The 19,485-nt window shown below is 44.0% G+C and overlaps 2 protein-coding genes across 2 annotated transcripts; both read right to left on the bottom strand.

The window, feature by feature from the left end:
- Positions 1-7,800: 7,800 nt before the first annotated feature.
- LOC125538629 (MLP-like protein 423) lies at positions 7,801-8,693 on the bottom strand. Its single transcript, XM_048701885.2, has 2 exons — positions 8,408-8,693; positions 7,801-8,323 (listed from the first exon to the last, which is right to left on the bottom strand). The coding sequence occupies exons 1-2, from the start codon at positions 8,586-8,588 to the stop codon at positions 8,043-8,045; spliced, it is 462 nt and encodes a 153-aa protein (XP_048557842.1). The 5' UTR covers positions 8,589-8,693; the 3' UTR covers positions 7,801-8,042.
- An 858-nt stretch (positions 8,694-9,551) lies between these two features.
- On the bottom strand, positions 9,552-18,364 carry LOC125538643 (putative RNA-dependent RNA polymerase 2). The gene is made up of 4 exons (XM_048701909.2): positions 17,729-18,364; positions 12,957-14,860; positions 12,545-12,695; positions 9,552-10,551 (listed from the first exon to the last, which is right to left on the bottom strand). The coding sequence occupies exons 1-4, from the start codon at positions 18,275-18,277 to the stop codon at positions 9,772-9,774; spliced, it is 3,384 nt and encodes a 1,127-aa protein (XP_048557866.1). The 5' UTR covers positions 18,278-18,364; the 3' UTR covers positions 9,552-9,771.
- Positions 18,365-19,485: the final 1,121 nt, after the last annotated feature.

Raw genomic sequence — 19,485 nt, 5'->3', positions numbered from 1 at the left:
GATCACGTACATGACGAGGAGTCTCGAAATGGTCGAGACATAAAGATCGATATATTGGAAGGCTATGTTTGGACATTAGAATGGTTCCAGGTGAGTTCGGGCATTTACCGGAGTACCGGGGGGTTACCGGAACCCCCCGGGGAGTGTATGGGCCTTAGTGGGAGAGAGGATGAGGCGGCCAAGGTGGAGGGCGCACACCCCCAAGCCCAATCTGAATTGGGTGGGGGCCGGGGGCCCCCTTCCTTCCCTCTCTCTCCCCTTCCTTTCTCTCCTACTCCAACAAGGGAAGGGGGAATCCTACTCCCACCGGGAGTAGGACTCCCCCCTTGGGCGCGCCATAGAGGGCCAGCCCTCCCCCTCCTCCACTCCTTTATATACACGGGGGAGGGGGCACCCCCATAGATACACAAGTTGATTGTTTAGCCGTGTGCGGTGCCCCCCTCCACCGAATTCCACCTCGGTCATACCGTTGTAGTGCTTAGGCGAAGCCCTGCGTTGGTAACTTCATCATCACCGTCATCACGCCATCGTGCTGACAAAGCTCTCCCTCAACACTCAGCTGGATCTAGAGTTCGTGGGACGTCACCGAGCTGAACGTGTGCAGATTGCGGAGGTGTCGTACCTTCAGTGTTGGGATCGGTCGGATCGTGAAGACGTATGACTACATCAACCGCGTTGTCATAACGCTTCCGCTTACGGTCTATGAGGGTACGTAGACAACTCTATCCCCTCTAGTTGTTATGAATCACCTATATGGATCTTGCGTGTGTGTATGAATTTTTTTGAAATTACTGCGTTCCCCAACAATAGGTGCACTAGTTCGGCGAAGAGATGGTGATACAAGTGTAATATGGATAGTATATATAGGTTTTTGTAATCTAAAAATATAAAAACAACAATGTAAATAGTAACAAAAGTGAGAAAAAGGGGTATTGCAATGCTTGAAAACAAGGCCTAGGGTTCATACTTTTACTAGTGCAAAGTCTCTCAACAAGGATCACATAATTAAATCATATGGCAATCCCTTAATGTGTGAAAAAAAGTCACTCCAAAGTTCCTATCACAGAGAACATAAGATGAAATTGCTTGTAGGGTACGAAACCACCTCAAAGTTATTCTTTCTGATAAATCTTTTGAGCTATTCCTATAAGTGTCACAAACAGCCCTAGAATTTGTACTAAAATAACACCATATGATACACATAAATCAACCCTAATGTCACCTAGATACTCCAATGTCACCATAAGTATCTGTGGGTCAATTATACGATATGCATCAAACAACTTCATATTCATAATATTCAATCCAACACAAAGAACCTCAAAGAGTGCCCCAAGATTTCTACCAGAGAAACAAGGATGAAAACGTGCATCAACCCCTATGCATAGATTACCCCAATGTCACCTCGGGAATCCGTGAGTTGAGTGCCAAAACATACATCAAGTGAATCAATAGAACAGCCCATTGTCACCACGGGTATCCCACGCAAGACATACATCAAGTGTTCTCAAATCCATAAAAGTATTCAATCCGATAATAGTGAAACCTCAAAGGTAAAACTCAATTAATCACAAGAAGATAGAGAGGGAGAAACACCATATGATCCAACTATAGTAACAAAGTTCGTGGAACATCAAGATTGTGCCAAATCAAGAACACGGGAGAGAGAGAGAGAGAGATCAAACACATAGCTACTAGTACATACCCTCAGCCCCGAGGGTGAACTACTCCCTTCTCGTCATGGAGACCACCAGAATGATGAAGATGGCCTCCGGAGATGATTTCCCCCTTCGCCAAGGTGCCGGAAGGGGCTCGCGGTTGGTTTTTCGTGGCTACAGAGGCTTGCAGTGGCGGAACTTCCGATCTAGGGTTCTTTTCGGGGTTTTGGTATTTATAAGAATTTTTGGCATCGGTCTCACGTCAAGGGGGTGCCCAAGGGGCCCACAAGCCGAGGGGTGCACCCTAGGGGAGTGGGTGCACCCCCTAGGATTGTGGCCTCCTGGGTCACTTGCTGGCCCTGCTCCGGTGCTTTGGGGGGTTTCTTTTGGTCCATAAAAAATCACCATAAATTTTCAGCCCATTCTGAGAACTTTTATTTCTGCACAAAAAACGACACCATGTAGTTCTGCTTAAAACAACGTTAGTCCGGGTTAGTTCCAATCAAATCATACAAAAATCATATAAAATTTTTGTAAACATGGCATGAATACTTCATAAATTATAGATACGTTGGAGACGTATCACTAGACGATGATGGATTGGATGAGAGTTATCATGTAATCGAGTTAGTTTTGTTAGGGCTTGATCCCTAGTATCCATTGTGTTTTGAGATTGATGTTGCTATGACTTTGCTTTGCTTAATGATTTTCACTAGGGCCCGAGCGCCATGATTTCAGATCTGAACCCTTTATGTTTTCATGAATATATTTGTGTTCTTGACCCTACCATGCAAGTTATACGCACCTATTACGTGTTATGATCCGCATACCCCAAGGTGACAATTATTGGGATTCTTTCCGGTGATTATCGTAATTTGAGGAGTTCATCTATTCACTATGTGTTAATGCTTTGTTCTGGTTCTCTATTAAAAGGATGCCTTAATATCCCTTAGTTTCCATATGGACCCCACTGCGACGGGAGGGTAGGACAAAAGATGTCATGCAAGTTCTTTCCATAAGCATATATGACTATTTTCGGAATACATGCCTACATTACATTGATGAATTGGAGCTAGTTTTGTGTCACCCTAGGTTATAACTGTTACATGATGAATGTCATCCAATATAATATATCCATCACTAATCCAATGCCTACGAGCTTTTTACATATTGATCTTTGCTAAGTTACTATTGTTTTTGCTATTGCTGTCACAACTGCTACAAAACTATTGCTACGGTTGTTACTGTTAATGTTGCTATTGTTACTACTGCTATCAAATTATCATATTACCGTGCTACTGATCACTCTGTAGCAAATATTTAGTCTCCAGTTGTGGTTGAATTGACAACTCAATTGCTAATACTTGCAAATATTCTTTGGCTCCTCTTGTGTCGAATCAATATGGGTTGAATACTACCCTAAAAAATTGTTGTGATCCCCTATACTTGTGGGTTATCAGTACTTGATAGATGTTGATGATGTCTCCTCGGCAACGAGGCCATAAATTCTTCCTACTACTTGTAAGCTGCGTTGAGATTTCCTCAAAGAGGAGAGGATGAAGCAGTACAGTAGAGATAAGTTTTCCCTTAGTTAAGAACCAATGTTATCAATCCAGCAGGAGAACCACACAACACCTCATTAACAATACATGCACACAAGATAACAAATCCTTGCACCCAAGGTGAGCAAGGGGTTGTCAATCCCTTGGCGGTTATTTGCAAGATTAAATTGTATGGTGATAGATAGATAGATGGATAGATAGATCGCACAAAAATCAAAATAAAATAAAGAAAGAAAAATTGTAGCAAAGTATTTTTGGTTTAAATATGATGGAAAATAGATCCGGGGGCCATAGTTTTCACTAGAGGCTTCTCCCTTGAAAATAGCATACGATGGGTAAACAAATTATTGTTGGGCAATTGATAGAAAAGTGAATAATCATGACGATATCTAAGGCAATGATCATGTATATAGGCATCATGTCCGAGACAAGTAGACTGAAATGATTCTGCATCTACTACTATTACTCCACACATCGACCGCTAACTAGCATGCATCTAGAGTATTAAGTTCATAAAGAACGTGTCATGTGCCCTTCTATCATTGGGATCGAACCCATTACAAAGCACCTCTCCCATTGCAAGAAAAATCAATCTAGTTGGCCAAACCAAATCAATAGATCAGAGAGAAATAGGAAGCTATAATAATCATGCGTACAAGAGTTCGGAGAAAACTCAAATAATATTCATGGATAAATCTGATCATAAATTCACAATTCATCGGATCCCAATAAACACACCACAAAAAGTCATTACATTGAATAGATCTCCAAGAACATCAAGGAGAACATTGTATTGAAGATCAAAGAGAGAGAAGAAGCCATCTAGCTAGTAGCTATGGACCCATAGGTTTGAGGCAAACTACTCATGCATCATCGAAAGGGCAGCAAGGTTGAGGTAGAGCCCCTCCGTGATCAATTCCCCCTCCGACAGAGTATCGGAGAAGGCCTCCAGATGGGATCTCACGAGAACAGAAACTTGCGGCGGCAAAAAAGTATTTTGGGTGGCTCTTTGATGTCAGGGGAATATTTGAGAATTTATAGGGGCGCAATTAGGTCAAGACATGCCATGAGGGGCCCACAGGCCTAGAGGGCACGCCTCGGGGCGCGTCTCCCGAGCTTGTCGCTCCCTCGTGACTCTTCAGGTCTTCTCCCGAACCTTCTAGGGTCTCTTCTGGTCCTGAAAAAATCAATGCAAAGTTTGTTCTCCCTTTGGACTCTATTTGATATTGATTTCCTGAAAAGCCCAAAACAAGCAAAAAACAACAACTGGCACTAGGCACTAGGTTAATAGGTTAGTCCCAAGAAATGATATATAATTGCATATAAAACATCCAAATTGATACTATCATAGCATGGAACAATATAAAAATATAGATACGTTTGAGAGATATCAATGTTGACCTTCACAATTTTCTAGCTAAAGAGGAAATTGCCTAGTTGCAAAGATCTTTTGAAATGTGGCTCCTTAAGGGGGGTTAGGATACTACTCAGTTTCGTGTTATTGATAATGGTAGGAACAAACAAACGCAATTTCTCCCTTGAGTGATTGTGATGTTACTATTGAGTGCATTGATGAGTTGCTTAAGCATGCTACTTGCTATCATAAAGAGTTGTTTGGACCTGCACCTAGTAACATGTACATTTATCTGATGGGTTGTGGGCTCCTAATGAAAAATATTGTAATCTAGATACCTTTCTACTAGCAGACGCTTCGGCAAGGTGGAAGTAAAACATGTTCTATTTTTAATGAAATCTAGTCATACCCTGTCCCTGATAATATACCCATAGAGTTTTTTCAAAACTATTGGGATTTGGTCAGTGAGGATGTCGTGCGTTTATTTGAATGTATTCATGTTGTTTCTCTAGAAGTTCAACAATTAAACTATGGTATTATTGCACTATAACCCAAACTTTCTGATGCAAACAAGATACAACAATTTTAGGCCCATTCGTTGATTGAGATGTTTTTACAAGCTTATCACAAAAGTTTTGATTGTTTGCCTTGAGCATTTTTTTGATATTTTGTTTAGAAGACACCAAAATGCTTTAATAAAAGTTGTGCCATTATGGATGGCATCATGACATTGCATGAAATCTTGCACCATACTTATGTGAACAAAATAAGAACCATTATTATTCTTAAGCTATATTTCGGTAAGGCCTATGGCGAGGTCAACTGGGAATTCCTACTTGATTGTCATTCTGTACGTGGGTTTGGCACTAAGTGGATTTGTTGGAATAGACATATTATGATCGACGGTGATGTATGTGTTAAACTGAACGTTGTAACTGGGCCCTACTTCCAGAGATCCAAGGGGGTGCACGAAGGGGACCGCTTATCTCCTTTTTTTTAACCTGGCAACTGTGAGCCTCGGTAAAATTGTTACACAAGCACACTTTAATGGGCTTTTGACTGGGCTGGAAATTGATCTTGTTCCTAATGGCATTGATATTTTACAATACACCACAATACTGAGGACTATCCAGAATGAAATCATGTCAGGTTTAAAAAATAATTGTAAAAGGTGAGGTGTGTGTGTTATTGGGGGTGATGAACCTACTATGGAAACTTATGTTGGGATCAATTTGTATATCAACTCCTTTCCTTTTAAATATCTAGGCATGCATGTAAGTTATGTTGGCCTAAAAGTGTATGACTGGAGCTTTGTTGATATTCAGTTACTTCAGAAATCGATTCTTGGGTTGGGTATGCCATGTCTATGGAAGGTCGTACTATATAGCTTAATTGTGTCCTATCCCACATCCATCTTATATATGTCAGTGTTTTTCATGAATGGAACTATGATTAAGAAATGGGATAAACCTAGAAGAAAATTCCTTTGGCAACGTTGTGGAAAAAAGAGATGTCATTTGGTGAAATGGGGCATTGTTTGTAGATAAAAAAAAGCAAAGGGGGCCTGGGTGTCAAAGATCTCAGGAAACAAAATATAAGTCTATGAGTCAAATGGTGGTGGAAATTTGAAAACAAACTATATATCTACTAGTCAAATGTTGGTGGAAATTAGATAAAGGGTAGCAGACTATGGCAAGAAGTTGTTAAAGCTAAATATTTGAAGAACTCTATTGTTTCCTTGGTTAAAGCTAAATATTAGAAAACAAAATATATGTCTATTAGTCAAATGTATGATTCTCCTTGTTGGAAGGCGATAATGAGAGTGAAAGATTTATATATGGTGGGTAGAGGGGGTTGTGCTAATTAAGGGTAATACTGCTAGACCATAGAAATGTATCATTTTTTAAAGTAGACCCTTTTGTGAGAAATTCCCTTTGCTTTGTGGTGTTTGTTCAGAACAAAATTGCACTATGGAAAAACTTGAGTCGCTTAATCCTGTAACATCCTTTAGAAGAATCCCCCATTATGGCTGAACAATGGGAGAGAATGGAAAATATGTGATGACGTACTATTCCTATATGTGATTTATCTGATGATATCATATGGAAACTTAACATAAATCATATCTACACTACTATATCTATGCATTGCTGGCTCGAAAAACATCTTGCTGGGGCTAATTTCAAATGGATCTAGAGCACTAAAATCCCTCTCAAAATGCATATTCCTATGTCAATTGTTTCAAAATGTTGTCCTTACCATGAAAGTTATAAGAAAAAGGCATTGGCCTCGAAACCCTACTTGCTCTTTATAAACTCATACTAGACTTCCCAACACATGTTCTTCTTGTGTCCGATTGCTAGAGTGGTCTGAAAAACCGCGGGTGTGGTGTTGGGGACTGATCTGTGTCCTAACTCGTTGTGGCATTGTTATGTGTGGAGTTTTCCTTTCCTTTCTGGAGGTGAAAAACAATCGTGCCACTTTTAAGTACAACTGGACCAGAATTCCTTTCGAGATAGTGTTTACACCTTGTTCTTTCATGTTGTATTGAACAGGTATTTCGAAGCCAAAGTTGGTTGATGTTGTGAAGCATGTTGGTAAGGTGCTAAAAGAGATTGCTACATAGATGATGCTAATGGTGTGGATGTCGTGTTGTTGGTCTGCTATAGACATTTGTGTTTGGACCCAATAGTCGGCGAACGTTTGTCGGGAGGGGTGGCATTTACGAACGTCTTTTCTGGCAGTTTCTTCAGAGACGCATGGTAATTTTTCAGAGGCGCATGGCATTTTCTGGAAGCAAGAAAATTTTGCGACAAGAACATGCAGAATTTGCCATCTCCTGCCACCTAAAAATGCCATCGAAAGGCGTTTGTTTGTCATCCCCTCCGGGGGAACGTTCACCAATTAGTATTTTCGTTGTGCTTTTGGGTAGTTGTCGCGTCTTGGTTTGGATGGGAAATCATCTTTGTCCGTAATATTTTTATGTGGTTGGTACTGCTTAATAAGTCTAGTTTTTCTTGATGCCGTCTAGTTTTTTCCATGCGGTGGGTTTTCTCATAGCGCCCAAACTCATTGTTTTCTCTTCCCCGCGGCCCTGCCCATGTTATCTCTCTCTTGAGTAGCCCGGTTTGAAGGGAGGAAAACATTCCACCACAACATACTGAATTTTTTCTGCAGATCGAATCAAACCAAATCGCACAAATCTAGCACCATTCGTACGTATACGTGATCATAAAGCTGCGACTTTATTATTGTTATATTTATTATTCCACTACTCACGCGGCCGTCCCATCGCAGGCAGATGCACACGTACACGGCCGTACACACGGTCGTTTACGTGAGAGTAAGCTTGGTGCGGGGACACCGCAGACAACAGGCAACAACGACAGTATTCATGGATGGATGGATGGACGGACGGACGGACGGAGGATCGTCCGCGGCGGCCAGCGACGAGGCAGCTAAGAGCTGCTAGTTCTTGAGGAGGTAGTCGTCGAGGTCGTGGAAGGTCTTGGCGGCGGTCTCCTTGATGACGTCCGGCTCGGGCACCTCGTCGCTGGCCTTGTCGAAGTCCATGGTCCAGTTCACCACCGCGCCGGCGCCGTCGGCGCCCTTGTCGGTCACCTGCACCGTCACCCTGAAGTTCTTGTAGAAGCTCACCAGCTCGCCGTCCACCACGCTGTACGACACCACCTTCTTCTCGTCGTCCGCCACCTCCACCTTCTCCTTGGCGAACGTCACCATCGGAACCCCTGAAGGCACGCACCCAATGCTCACGTTACATATATATACTGATACAAGCTCCGGATATGTGGATCGTTTCACGGCGCACGTACCCTCGGTGTACTTGATGAGGCGGACGGTGCCGGCGGACTTGCCGTCGCCCTCCACGGTCTCGATGCTCTTGTACTGCTCGGGGAAGATCTTGGGGAACAGCTCCGTCGACTCGCGCATCGCCGTCCACAGCTTCTCCGCCGGCGACTTCACCTCCACCACCAGCTCGACCTTGGACGCCATCGATCGATCGACCGGGATGCAAGGTTGCAACGCGTTCAAAGCTCTTGCCAGCTACTTGAGCAGTGAAGTGACTGTGGTGCTTGTGGTTTGTCCATGGCGAGAGCTTGTGACCTTATATAGATGATCGAGCTAGTAGTGTTCTCCAGAGGGGGAGGGGGTAGTACCTGTGGGTGCTACTTGCGCTGCCCATTGAAGATTTTCCGGCAAGATCCATCTACCCTTGTCAGGCTCCAATTTATGGCGTCGGTGCCAAGGATCAACGTATATTCATGGTGGTGATAATTCAGAGCAAACGCACAACCGTCTGCATGTGAGACTGGCTGTACAGGGGTGGAATTCTTGATCTGAAAAAGTGGGCAATAACACTGGTCTGGTTTGCGGTTGGAACCAGGGCCCCCATAAATATAAAGTCTGAAATGTTTGATGGACTGATCAATATGTCAGTGATCTTCCCACAAATCAAATCAAGGTGATAGAAGCAGCGGCGAGAGTAGGTGATTAGTTAGCCCCTGAACAGGTTATAGAGTAACACTAAAATTTGTAGAAACAACAGGAGTCGATTATTTATATATTTTTTTCCGAAAAAGGGAGCACCTCAGCCTCTATCAAGTGATGCCCACGGCCATAGTATTTTAAACACCACAACCATATATTATCAATTGTTGATAATACTGAACAAATCAGCTTGCAAAGAGAGAAAAAAACTCGAGGCCATCCACCACCTGGCATGCATCACCAGTTCACCACATCATCCCCAAGCAGATAAAGGGTACAACACTGATGTCAGACCAAAGGTATCACACTTTAACAGATCTTTGAACCAACATCTTCAATAAGTAACGACGCGGAGGCGACGACGCCCCTGATTAAGCCGGAAAGTTGGATCATGGGTTTCGCCCTGAGAAAATACACCCGCCAGCCCAAAGGTATAGGCACCCACCAGAACAGAATTGCACACAAAGCTGAGGCTATCTTGAGATAGTGATGGAGCATGATTAACCTCCCGCAAAGCCCAACCACACACATCCAGCAAATCTGTCCGTCCATACGACCGAGGCAGGCACAGCTCTGCCGCTCAGCTCAGCTCAGCTCAGAATGGTCTGCACTGCAGTCATGCCCCAGAGTTTTACACTACATACATACAAACTCATAGCAGCCGCACATAATTACTTGGCCGGACGACTCAGGCCGCCGCGTCGTCCACCTGCTGCCTGCGCCGCATACTGGACTCCTTGATCTTCAGCAGCTCGTCGCAGACAATCCACGGGAAGCTCCAGAACTGCTTCTTTCCCGGCCGTCGGTGCTCCGGGTGATAAGTCACGCGGTACCACGCCGACGCCCACCTTGACGCCTCTGCCTTTGGGCGGCTCCTGAACCAACCCTGCACCTCCTTGTGCAGGCCCTCCACCGAGTCGATGATGCGGTCCTTCATCTCGAAGTACCTCTTGTTGTCCTTCTTCAGGTACAGGAGCCTATTCCGGATGTTGCCCGTCAGGATCTCGTCCTCATGCTCCGCACCATAGTAGCTCATCAGGGTGCTCAGCTTCTCCGCGTACAGGTCGTAGAACTCCTCCGCGGATGCCAGGAATTCCTCCAAGCCAGGGACCTCTAGGTCAGGATCGAACGCGGGGCTAGATTGAGCCGAGGACGAGGGGGCAGGAGCGCTCTGCATACGGCTCGCAGCCGCTCGGTAGAGCTTGCCGAGAGCTCCGTTGGAGATGTACGTTGGTTTGTCCCACCGTTCCATGAAGTCGGGGTACTCCTTTGGTCTCAGTGACCGGGGCATTTCAGCTGGAGCTCCTGTCTTGGCAAAGTCGACCGCCATCGAATGCAAAGCAGCTAGCTGGAGGCACTCAGGGCTCCGGGCTTTCATTGGATGACGATCCGCGTGGACCAAGTGAGCAGTTGAGATTGCACCGAGCGAGTCATTTATCATGTAATCCACAAAGTACTTCTGAATTTCCTGCAGTTCATCAGGTGTTCTTATAAGATTACAGGTATAAACATGTCAGGCAAGGAAAATACATGTGCTTGTTGAAAAGACAACTTTGAACTGCTTATTGGAGCTAACTGGTAAATACTCCCTCTGTTCCTAAATATATGACGTTTTGGCAGTTCATTTGAATGGCCAAATCGTCATGTATTTAGGAACAGAGGGAGTAGTTGTGAAGCTATCAAGGTTAGATATATACATTGAAGAGCATTTTAAAGCCAACACCACTTTAAAACTCAATCATGCACAACTGTTTTCATTAGAGGATGGCAAAAATGTCTTTCTTTCCGAAATAAGTACCCACATTTCTAAAGAACGTTATTAACTGTGCATGGCGAAAAAATCAAAAAAGAAAAAACTGTGCATGGCGAGCATATATTTGGTCCAAAGCATTCAAAATTTTGTGCTGTTATTCCATCCTGGCTGAGTTCGACGCTCGTAGCCAGTTCACTCTGGCTGTAGGCATGCACCCAGTTTTTGCGAAAGAAATGTTTTAGAAAGATGTAAGGTGCCTCAAGATAATAAATCTCTAAAGTTACTAAGCTCCCCCGAAATATACCGCCCTCAGCGATCTGGCTTTTTATCATTTTGGTCCCACTGGTCAGCTGGCGTTGACACAATCTAAACTGCCTTTGACTAAGGTGCCCTGGATTGCTGCTTTGGAGGGGGGCGGGGGCTTTGAGGGGAGGTGCTGCTCCAACCAGCCACCACATCGACAACCAAAGGAACCACTTAGTACTGTGGTTACCTCATTCGCATTGACATCAGGTGTTCATCCCTGAAGGTGAAGTTCCCATCCTTAATCTGATGGTTTGCTATAGCTCTTAATGGAGTTACATATAGTTCCATTCAATCCATCAAGGGTTGTTGGCACGTCTTCATGTAGCGGCCGATGGGCCTTTGGTCGTTCGATTTATTGGGGGTAATCAGTGGAAGATGGACTCTAGCTCGGGCTCACATGGTGCGGCGAAATCGGCCTGAGGCACTTAGCACACAGGGATAGAGAAAACAGAAAGGCAGGAAAGGAGTGGTCGGACAGACTTAGTGTTGGAATTTTCAGGTTACTTGCCTTATTTGTCCACTCTAATTAAATTAGTAAACGAGCTGTAAACTTAATTAAACCTGACATGGGTGCAGTATAGAATGCTTGTGTGCCATTTTGTGTACAATCACGCCGTCAGGTTCTTGATGTGTTCAGTTACGCAAGCTCAAAATAGGCTAATATTATCACAAAATTTTCAGCAGTGACCACTTAGAATGTTTGTCAGGCTACAAAGAATTGGAAGATAGAATGCACTTTTCACCAAATTTGGAAAGTGCACAGCTCAGTCTGGCATTATTGCTTATTGATAACATCCTGGATTTGTCATGTGGTCATGTTGTGGTTTAAGAAAATAACTTTTCGTCGGACCTAAAAGAGTTATAGAGCAGTCAAAAAACTAGACCACAGGGACAAGAAAGAGACAAACATGGAAAGAAAGAGAGAAAATAAAAGATGTGAAGAAATATAAGAGTGTTTAGATCACTACTTTAGTGATCTAAACGCTCTTATATTTCTTTACAGAGAGAGTAGATCCTACACTGCAGTTTTTCCTTCCCGTTTTGTCAACTTCAAAACCTAGCTAATATATCTTGCCAGATTCTCTGGGAACCCATGAACCCATAGGCAAGCAATAAAAAGTTGTTCAAAATGAATGATTTTAGCCTGTGATTTGTTTGCATCAGAAGTTTTGTTTAAAGAATTCCTTCTTTGATGATTTATAACAATGGAAAACGGTGCGGCGAAGTGCACATTTTCTTCTAGTATTATCGAAATGCTACAGATTGTAAAAAACTGAGATTTTCATTATATTTGCAATTGCAAGTATAAAAATTGATATTAGTCAAATAAAACAATCTTCGGTAAATTAGCAGCAACAACCTAGTAAGAGAAATTAAAATGAATAAACAGCGAGGAATATACCTCAAGTGTAACAACATGATCCATTATGCGTGGCCTTGCTGCAGTGTAGTCCATAGGTGAATCAACCTTCTCTGGAATCAGTTTCTCATCCCAAGTGATAAAATAGAGGTCACCGTCCAAATCGCCCCCGGAGCATTCATTTGGATGAGGCCTGATTAACATCAAAGATTAAATTCTACATAAACAAGGCCTATTAAACATCAAAGATTAATTGAAGGAGAAAGCAAGCATTGGCAACGTCCATCAATAGGTAGAGATGTAAGTACGTAACATGAGGGGATATCAATCTAACATGGAAACGAACACGCTGACAAACACTTCAATAGAGATTTGAGCTCCTCTGAAGGCATTGCCAGAGCAATATAAACTCTAGATGATCGTCTTTCAGTTTCAGTATAACATACGACATTACCTTTCTCCTCTTTGGGGGAAGACAACACAATCAACCAGGTTCTTAGCGTACAAACCATGGTCATAGACAGCTTCAAGTACTCTGATGTCACCAGGATGGAGACAAGGATTTTTTGATACTGCAACTTTTCCAACAACAACTGCTGTTTTCTCTTTTCCATTATCTTCAGCAAAATATGGCTGACAATTATCCTTCTGCTCTTTGCTGTTCTTTGTAATTCTGATGTACACTTGACCGTATTCTAATTCACCTGTTTCATCCAAACAACCAATAAGAACACGGCCTTTCGGAACATGAATCTTACATCTAGTTCTTATGTCAGTCAGCCTATTATCCTGATGGGCCTTAAGAATCATCAACAGGTAAGGCTCTAAACTTGGTTCATAGCCTTGCAGTAAAATTTTCGATGCTGTCTTTGTTTCTGCACTACCAATTTTCCCCAGAACAGAGAGAGCAGCTTCTCTGTTGGTCAGCATTTCATCTAATTCACGCATATCATTCTGTTGCATCGACTCAAATATCTCATCTCTTATCCCCAAAGTTGAAAGGAGAGAGATAACTTCACGATTCATATAGCATGGTTGGGATTTGCTGGTACTTGTAATGTTAAACATTCTGCTCTTTGATTCGAATTTCTTCATACTAGGTCGCAGAGAAAGATTACGAAAGGAATCAGGGTCCACAGCAACAACTCCTTTGTAGCCACCATACCTTATTTGAAAAGCTGAAGGAGGGTTAGTGTAGTCTAATCCAATTCGGCAAGCCATTTCTTTAGCAAGTCTCTCAGAGATCTTCCCGATACCATCAGAAAATATGTATTTACTGCCATCAGTTGTGACTTCAATATCTGGAATCTCTTCTACATCCCGTGGTAGGATTTCAAGTGTTTGTCTGGAGGAGCTGAACAGCTGGCCCATTCTAGCCGCACACTTAGATACTGAACGAATATCTTCAAAGTTGCCCATCCACCTTCTTATATCCTCGGCCTTCAGGGAGTCATTAGAAGCAAACATCCAAACAGAACTTCCACGAAGTTGACTTGCTGAGAAGGCCAGGAATTCATACTTCTTTGGACCAATGGAAAATCCTTCTTTCAAGATGGATAAAATACGATGATATAGGCCAGTTTTCAAGGGGTGAGAAAAGAACCCTCGTCCAGTTCTAGCTGAGATAGCATCTGGAAAAAGCTTACTCCAGTCTTCGTCTACAAAAGTAACTCTAGCAAAGTCAGAAGCATACTGTTTGTGATGCTTAACCACATAATTTGAAACCTCTTCCTCAGGTCCCAAGCAGTATATTTTGGATGGAGTGATGTGAATTCTGTAACACATCATTAACTTTCCTTCACCTTCAGTCTTACTGGAAAGCAAACCATCATGGCTCCTCTTCCTGCTATGAGCCTCCTGCTGGATGAATTGCAAAGGTTCATAGCATGTAAAGTCTAACTTGCTCATTTTCTCAAAAATCCTCCTTGAAATATGAACTGGTATTTCTTCAAGAGCTTTAAACAGATCGGCATTAACATCCTTGGAAACTATCTTCCCCATGTGAACAAGAGAATTGAGACGAAAAAGAACTTCATATGACACTGAACAACCACTTGGGCAGTCAACAAGGGGAACGACTTTGGACGACGGGCCAAAAAATTCCATTGAAGAAATGACCAATTCCCCTAATTCTCCTGACATAGGCAAGCTGTTGAGAATAAATGACACCGGTGCACCTTCATCAAGTACGAGGGCAAGAGTTGAACACTTCCCAAAAGAGTGGTTGCGTGTAAAATCTAGTGCTCTGACCCAGGTAAATTTTGCATCCTCCTTGCATGCATGAAAGCGGTCATCTGAGAACCTTGAATAAACTGCAGGCCCAGAAATTGTTGTGCATATCCTTGGTGCATACATGAGCTGAAACAAATAGTAAATTAACATTAGTCAAGATAATATATATTTTACCAACTTCAGAATTATAGAAAGAATTAAAAGAGTGTTGCGCCTCACAAACTTATAGTCTAAGAAGTATGGCAATCAGTAAATTTAGAAAAGTAACGGTGATGTGTATTCATCAGATAAGCTTCATATTCATTTCACTCCAATTAGTAACCACCAACTGAGATATTTATAGGAGCGGAAATAAAAGTCGCACCACTATCCATCTTACATGGTTCACTCTAGTTTACTGAATCGAGAACTTGCCAATTTTTCAGCTCGCGCAAGTATTGAGGGAGGGAAGTACATCTAGAGCTTCCTTCTTCAAATTTCTACTTCGCCCTATGACCGCAACGTCTGACTAATATATAATGTACAAAGGAAAAACAGAAGTATCACAGCAACATGGTGACCAACTCGACTGGTTCTTCACGTCTAACAATTGGAGTTCAGTATATCCTAATACCAAGGTTACTGCCATGGCCAAACCAATCCCGGACCACATGCCTTGTTTGGTCAGTATAGGATCATCGATCCCCGCGAGCAAAATTTTCAGGTTAGAATCTTACTGGGTGCAGCACAGAGGCTTCTTTGATGTGGTGAATACTTCTTGGTCCAAACCAAGTTATTTGCATAATAGTGCAGCCAGGATTTGCCAGAAAATGAGAAGACTAAGGTACACCCTTAAAAAGTGGAGTAAAGGCCTCTCACGTCTCAAAGTGCTGATCCAAAACACTGAATGGGCCGTTAACGAGCTGGATGAAATTGAAAACCTGAGAACACTCACAACCCCAGAATCGAACTTCGGGCGAATTCTAAAAACTCACCTGCTGCAGCCTCTGAACATTCAGAACCAACACTGGAGAAAAAGATGCACTGTCAGGGTTATTCGTTTTGGAGAGGAAACTACGAAAATTTCCACCGGATGGCCACAGAGCGATACCGAAATAACTTCATCGCCATGCTGAAATTACCCGATGGCACTGAAGTTGAGAACCACACAGGCAACGAAGGGATACTGCTCAATGTGTTTAAAGAAAGATTGGGGGAATCTTCGCCTCCAAATCAGAAATTCGACACAGGCTCTATCATTACCAAGATTGATGGACTGGAAGAACTTTATGTCCCATTCACTGAGGCGGAAATTGATGAGGTGGTTGGAACCATGCCGGCCGACAGAGCTTCAGGGCCGGATGGATTTAGTGGTTACTTTACCAAATCATGCTAGCATATAATCAAACCAGACTTTTATCAGCTTTGTCATGATTTCCACACAGAAGAACTCAATCTTGAAAGCATAAACACCGGGTTCATCATTCTCATTCTGAAGATCCACTCGCCCCAGAGAGCAAAAGATTTTCGCCCCATCACACTGCTAAACTGTTGTCTGAAGCTAATAAACAAACTGCTTGCGGATCGGTTACAGAAATGGATTCTAAAAATCATTCACAGGAACCAATACGGATTTTTGAAAGGGAGAACGATACAGGACCTGCTTGGCTTGGGCATTCGAGTATATATACCAATGTCAAGCCTCTGGATCGCGTTTATTCTGAAACTGGACTTTTCCCAGGCCTTCGATACTATAGAACACCCGGCTATGATTGAGGTCATGAGACACATGGACTTTTCCCACTGCTCAATGGGGTTCCGGGCCATCAGTTTCGATGCCGCCGCCGGGGGCGGGGCGACAAGGTGACCCGCTATCGCCCTTGATCTTCGTCCTCACGGCCGACCTGCTGCAAGCTGCTGTCAACGATGCACTTCGCCGAGGGGTCCTCAGACACCCAATCCCCCCACGCACACACAAAGACTTCCCGCAATACAATACGCGGACGACACGATAATTGTGATGCAGGCATATGAAGAACAGCAAGAGGCGTGAAGAAAATTCTGCTTGATTACGCTGACTCGGTTGGACTTTGGATAAACTTCGAGAAGACTACTCTGGTGCCGATCAACCTAGACATGGCGTCGGCGGCAGGCTTTGCTGCGATCTTTGGATGTACAGTAGGCTCGATGCCGTTCACGTACCTGGGGCTGCCCATGGAGACCGCTGAGTGTCAGATAGACCTAGAGCTGAGAGATGTTTGGGCATACACATGGGGGGCCCAAATATTCATCGTCCAGATATTACAAGTTCTCCTTTGAAAATGTCATGGCTAATCAGGCTTTTCGGTGGATTTGGAAGTCGAGGTGTACAATGAAGCTAAGGGTTTTTGTGTGGCTCCTCTTGTCCGACAGATTAAAACACCAAGAACATGCTCAAACGTAGACATTAAGTAATGGGCTCATCGACAGACAGGACGGACTACTGTGTGCTCTGCCAAACCCAACAAGAAGAAACTCTGGAACATCTGCTCTATACCTGCAGTTTCTCCTACACGTGCTGGACTTCAGTTGGGTTGACCTGGGCAACAGAAGGAGATAGGTTTGACTGGATGGCAGAGGCTAAACAAACCCGTGATCATGGAAGTGTTCACCACAGCAGCGTGGTCGATCTGGACGGAGAGGAATAACCTGATCTTCAGAGGAGTGACGCCTTCCGACAGGTCCTGGTTGTCAAGATTCAGAGAAGATTTCTTGATGTTGCAACACAGGACAAAACCTGAGCTGCTAGGGTTCATTACTGAATTTGCCAGAGAGATTGCCTAGGGTTAGCCAAACTACTTTAATCCCCTGTAATTACTTATACCTCTGAACCCTAGTACACTGTGATTGGGGCAAAAGCCCCACCACACCCTTGTACACTATGTAAAGTACTTTTTTGATTAATATATATGACTGTAGGAGCCTCTCCTACAGTCTGCAACGTTCAAAAATAAATAAACACCGTGAACAGCTCACCTGAAGCAAGATGACGCCGGCCCCATCGAAGCTGCACTGGAGACAGTTCCTGATGTCCTCGAAGTACACCTCAAGCCTGTACCTCTGGGAATCGTGATTGAGGTACAGGTCTATGCGCCGCTTCCCCGGGATGACCTCCACGCGGACGCTGTCCCAAGTGTCGGCCGCCTCGAATTCGCGCTCGGCGACGCGGTTGCCGACAAGGAGGCGGGCGTCGGCCACGCGGAGAGAAAGGTCGGGCGCGCGGGGGAGAAGGTCCACGGAGGCAGGGGAGACGGAGAGGAGGGAGCCGAGGAAGCGGGGTAGCCGACAGGAGGAGGCGAGTTCAGCGGCGAGGGTTGCGGTGGCGGTGGAATCGAACTGAACGCTCCCATCGCCTCGACTTAACCAGCCGCGTCGGGCGGCGGCGATCTCGCAGGCGTAGGCTTCGCCGGCAGCGGCGACGGCGGAATCGAAGAATGCTAGGAGCTCCTTAGCGACGGCGGAGGGCGGGATATTGGAAACCCGCACCGTCGCCGTGAAGACGGGCGCTGACACCGCCGTCGCCATCGGAATGTAGTGGGGACAGAAGGGTTTGGTGTTCCGGCGGGCTCTTGGGGGTTTCTGTACTCCGAGCAGGTTTATGTGTCTGAGTGTCTCCCTTGGTCTCAGAATATATATTACTCTTTTTTAGGGAGTCTAAATCTCTACTACTCTTAATCTTTATTTTTAATGAGTATTCTTTTCGTCCAGAAATATTTATCAAAGAAATAAATGTATTTAGACATATTTTAGTTTTAAATACATCCACTTTTATCCATTCCGGTGACAAGTAATTTTGAATGGAGGGAGTAGTTGGTAGGTTGTCTTGTCGCTTCATACCCCATCAAAGGCCAGCCTGCCCCATCCATTTTTTCAGCGCGAACCAATCAGACAATCAATCGATACTTTCCATATAAAAGAAATAATCAATCGTACAATCAAGACTTTCTAGATACATCATTGACCAAGACTTTTCATATATTTTCCATACAAAACTTTCTCCTGACCAAACAATTAAGACTTTCCATATACAGCACCAATCAACCATACAACAGAAAAACAATAATCGAGACTTTCCATGTACAAAACTTTCTCCTGTACGACATAGATTCAATCATAGTTCAAAATTTTCTTCTGGGCGGGCGGCGAGCTCTCGTTCTCCGCGTCTCCCTTAGCGGTACTGCGGGCCCTGGTTCTCCGTCATCTCTATACCTAAAGTCTCGGTACGTAGGTCATTCGCTCGTTTCGTTCGTTCGTTTCCTCCCCGCATCGATCGATAGGAGTTTCGATCCCCTCGATCCCGCTTTTCCTTAGCTTACCGCGTGTATTTATGGAAATATCGCTAATCAAATTTTTACCTACTCAAATAGTATTTCCGTAATCATCTAGTAATCAGATAGCTACCTAATCAAATCCTCTTCAACCCCCTCCCCCTCCATTGGGCCACTGTTGCTCCTAAAACTGTGTCGTCCTCTTCGCCTCGGGAATTCATCAATCATCTTATTGTTTCTTGACTGATGCATGCCTCGTGAGAACTACAACCATGTCGATATAGAAGGCGTTGGGTGCGGTCAAGAAGGACCAAATGAGCATCTCGGCATCGCCAAGGTATTCAGCTCGGTGACTGAGGGAGTCCTGGATTAAGGGGTCCTCGGGTGTTCGGCTCGTGTGTTGTGGGCCGGACTGATGGGTCATGAAGATACAAAGTAGAAGGCCTTCCCCCGTGTCCGGATGAG

This window comes from Triticum urartu, chromosome 2A (genome assembly GCF_056163025.1).
Source record: "Triticum urartu cultivar PI428250 chromosome 2A, HENAU_Tu73, whole genome shotgun sequence".
Classification (NCBI taxonomy): Eukaryota; Viridiplantae; Streptophyta; class Magnoliopsida; order Poales; family Poaceae; genus Triticum; species Triticum urartu.
The sequence above is the reverse complement of the archived record's forward strand: the minus strand, read 5'-3'. Positions and strand labels throughout refer to the sequence as shown.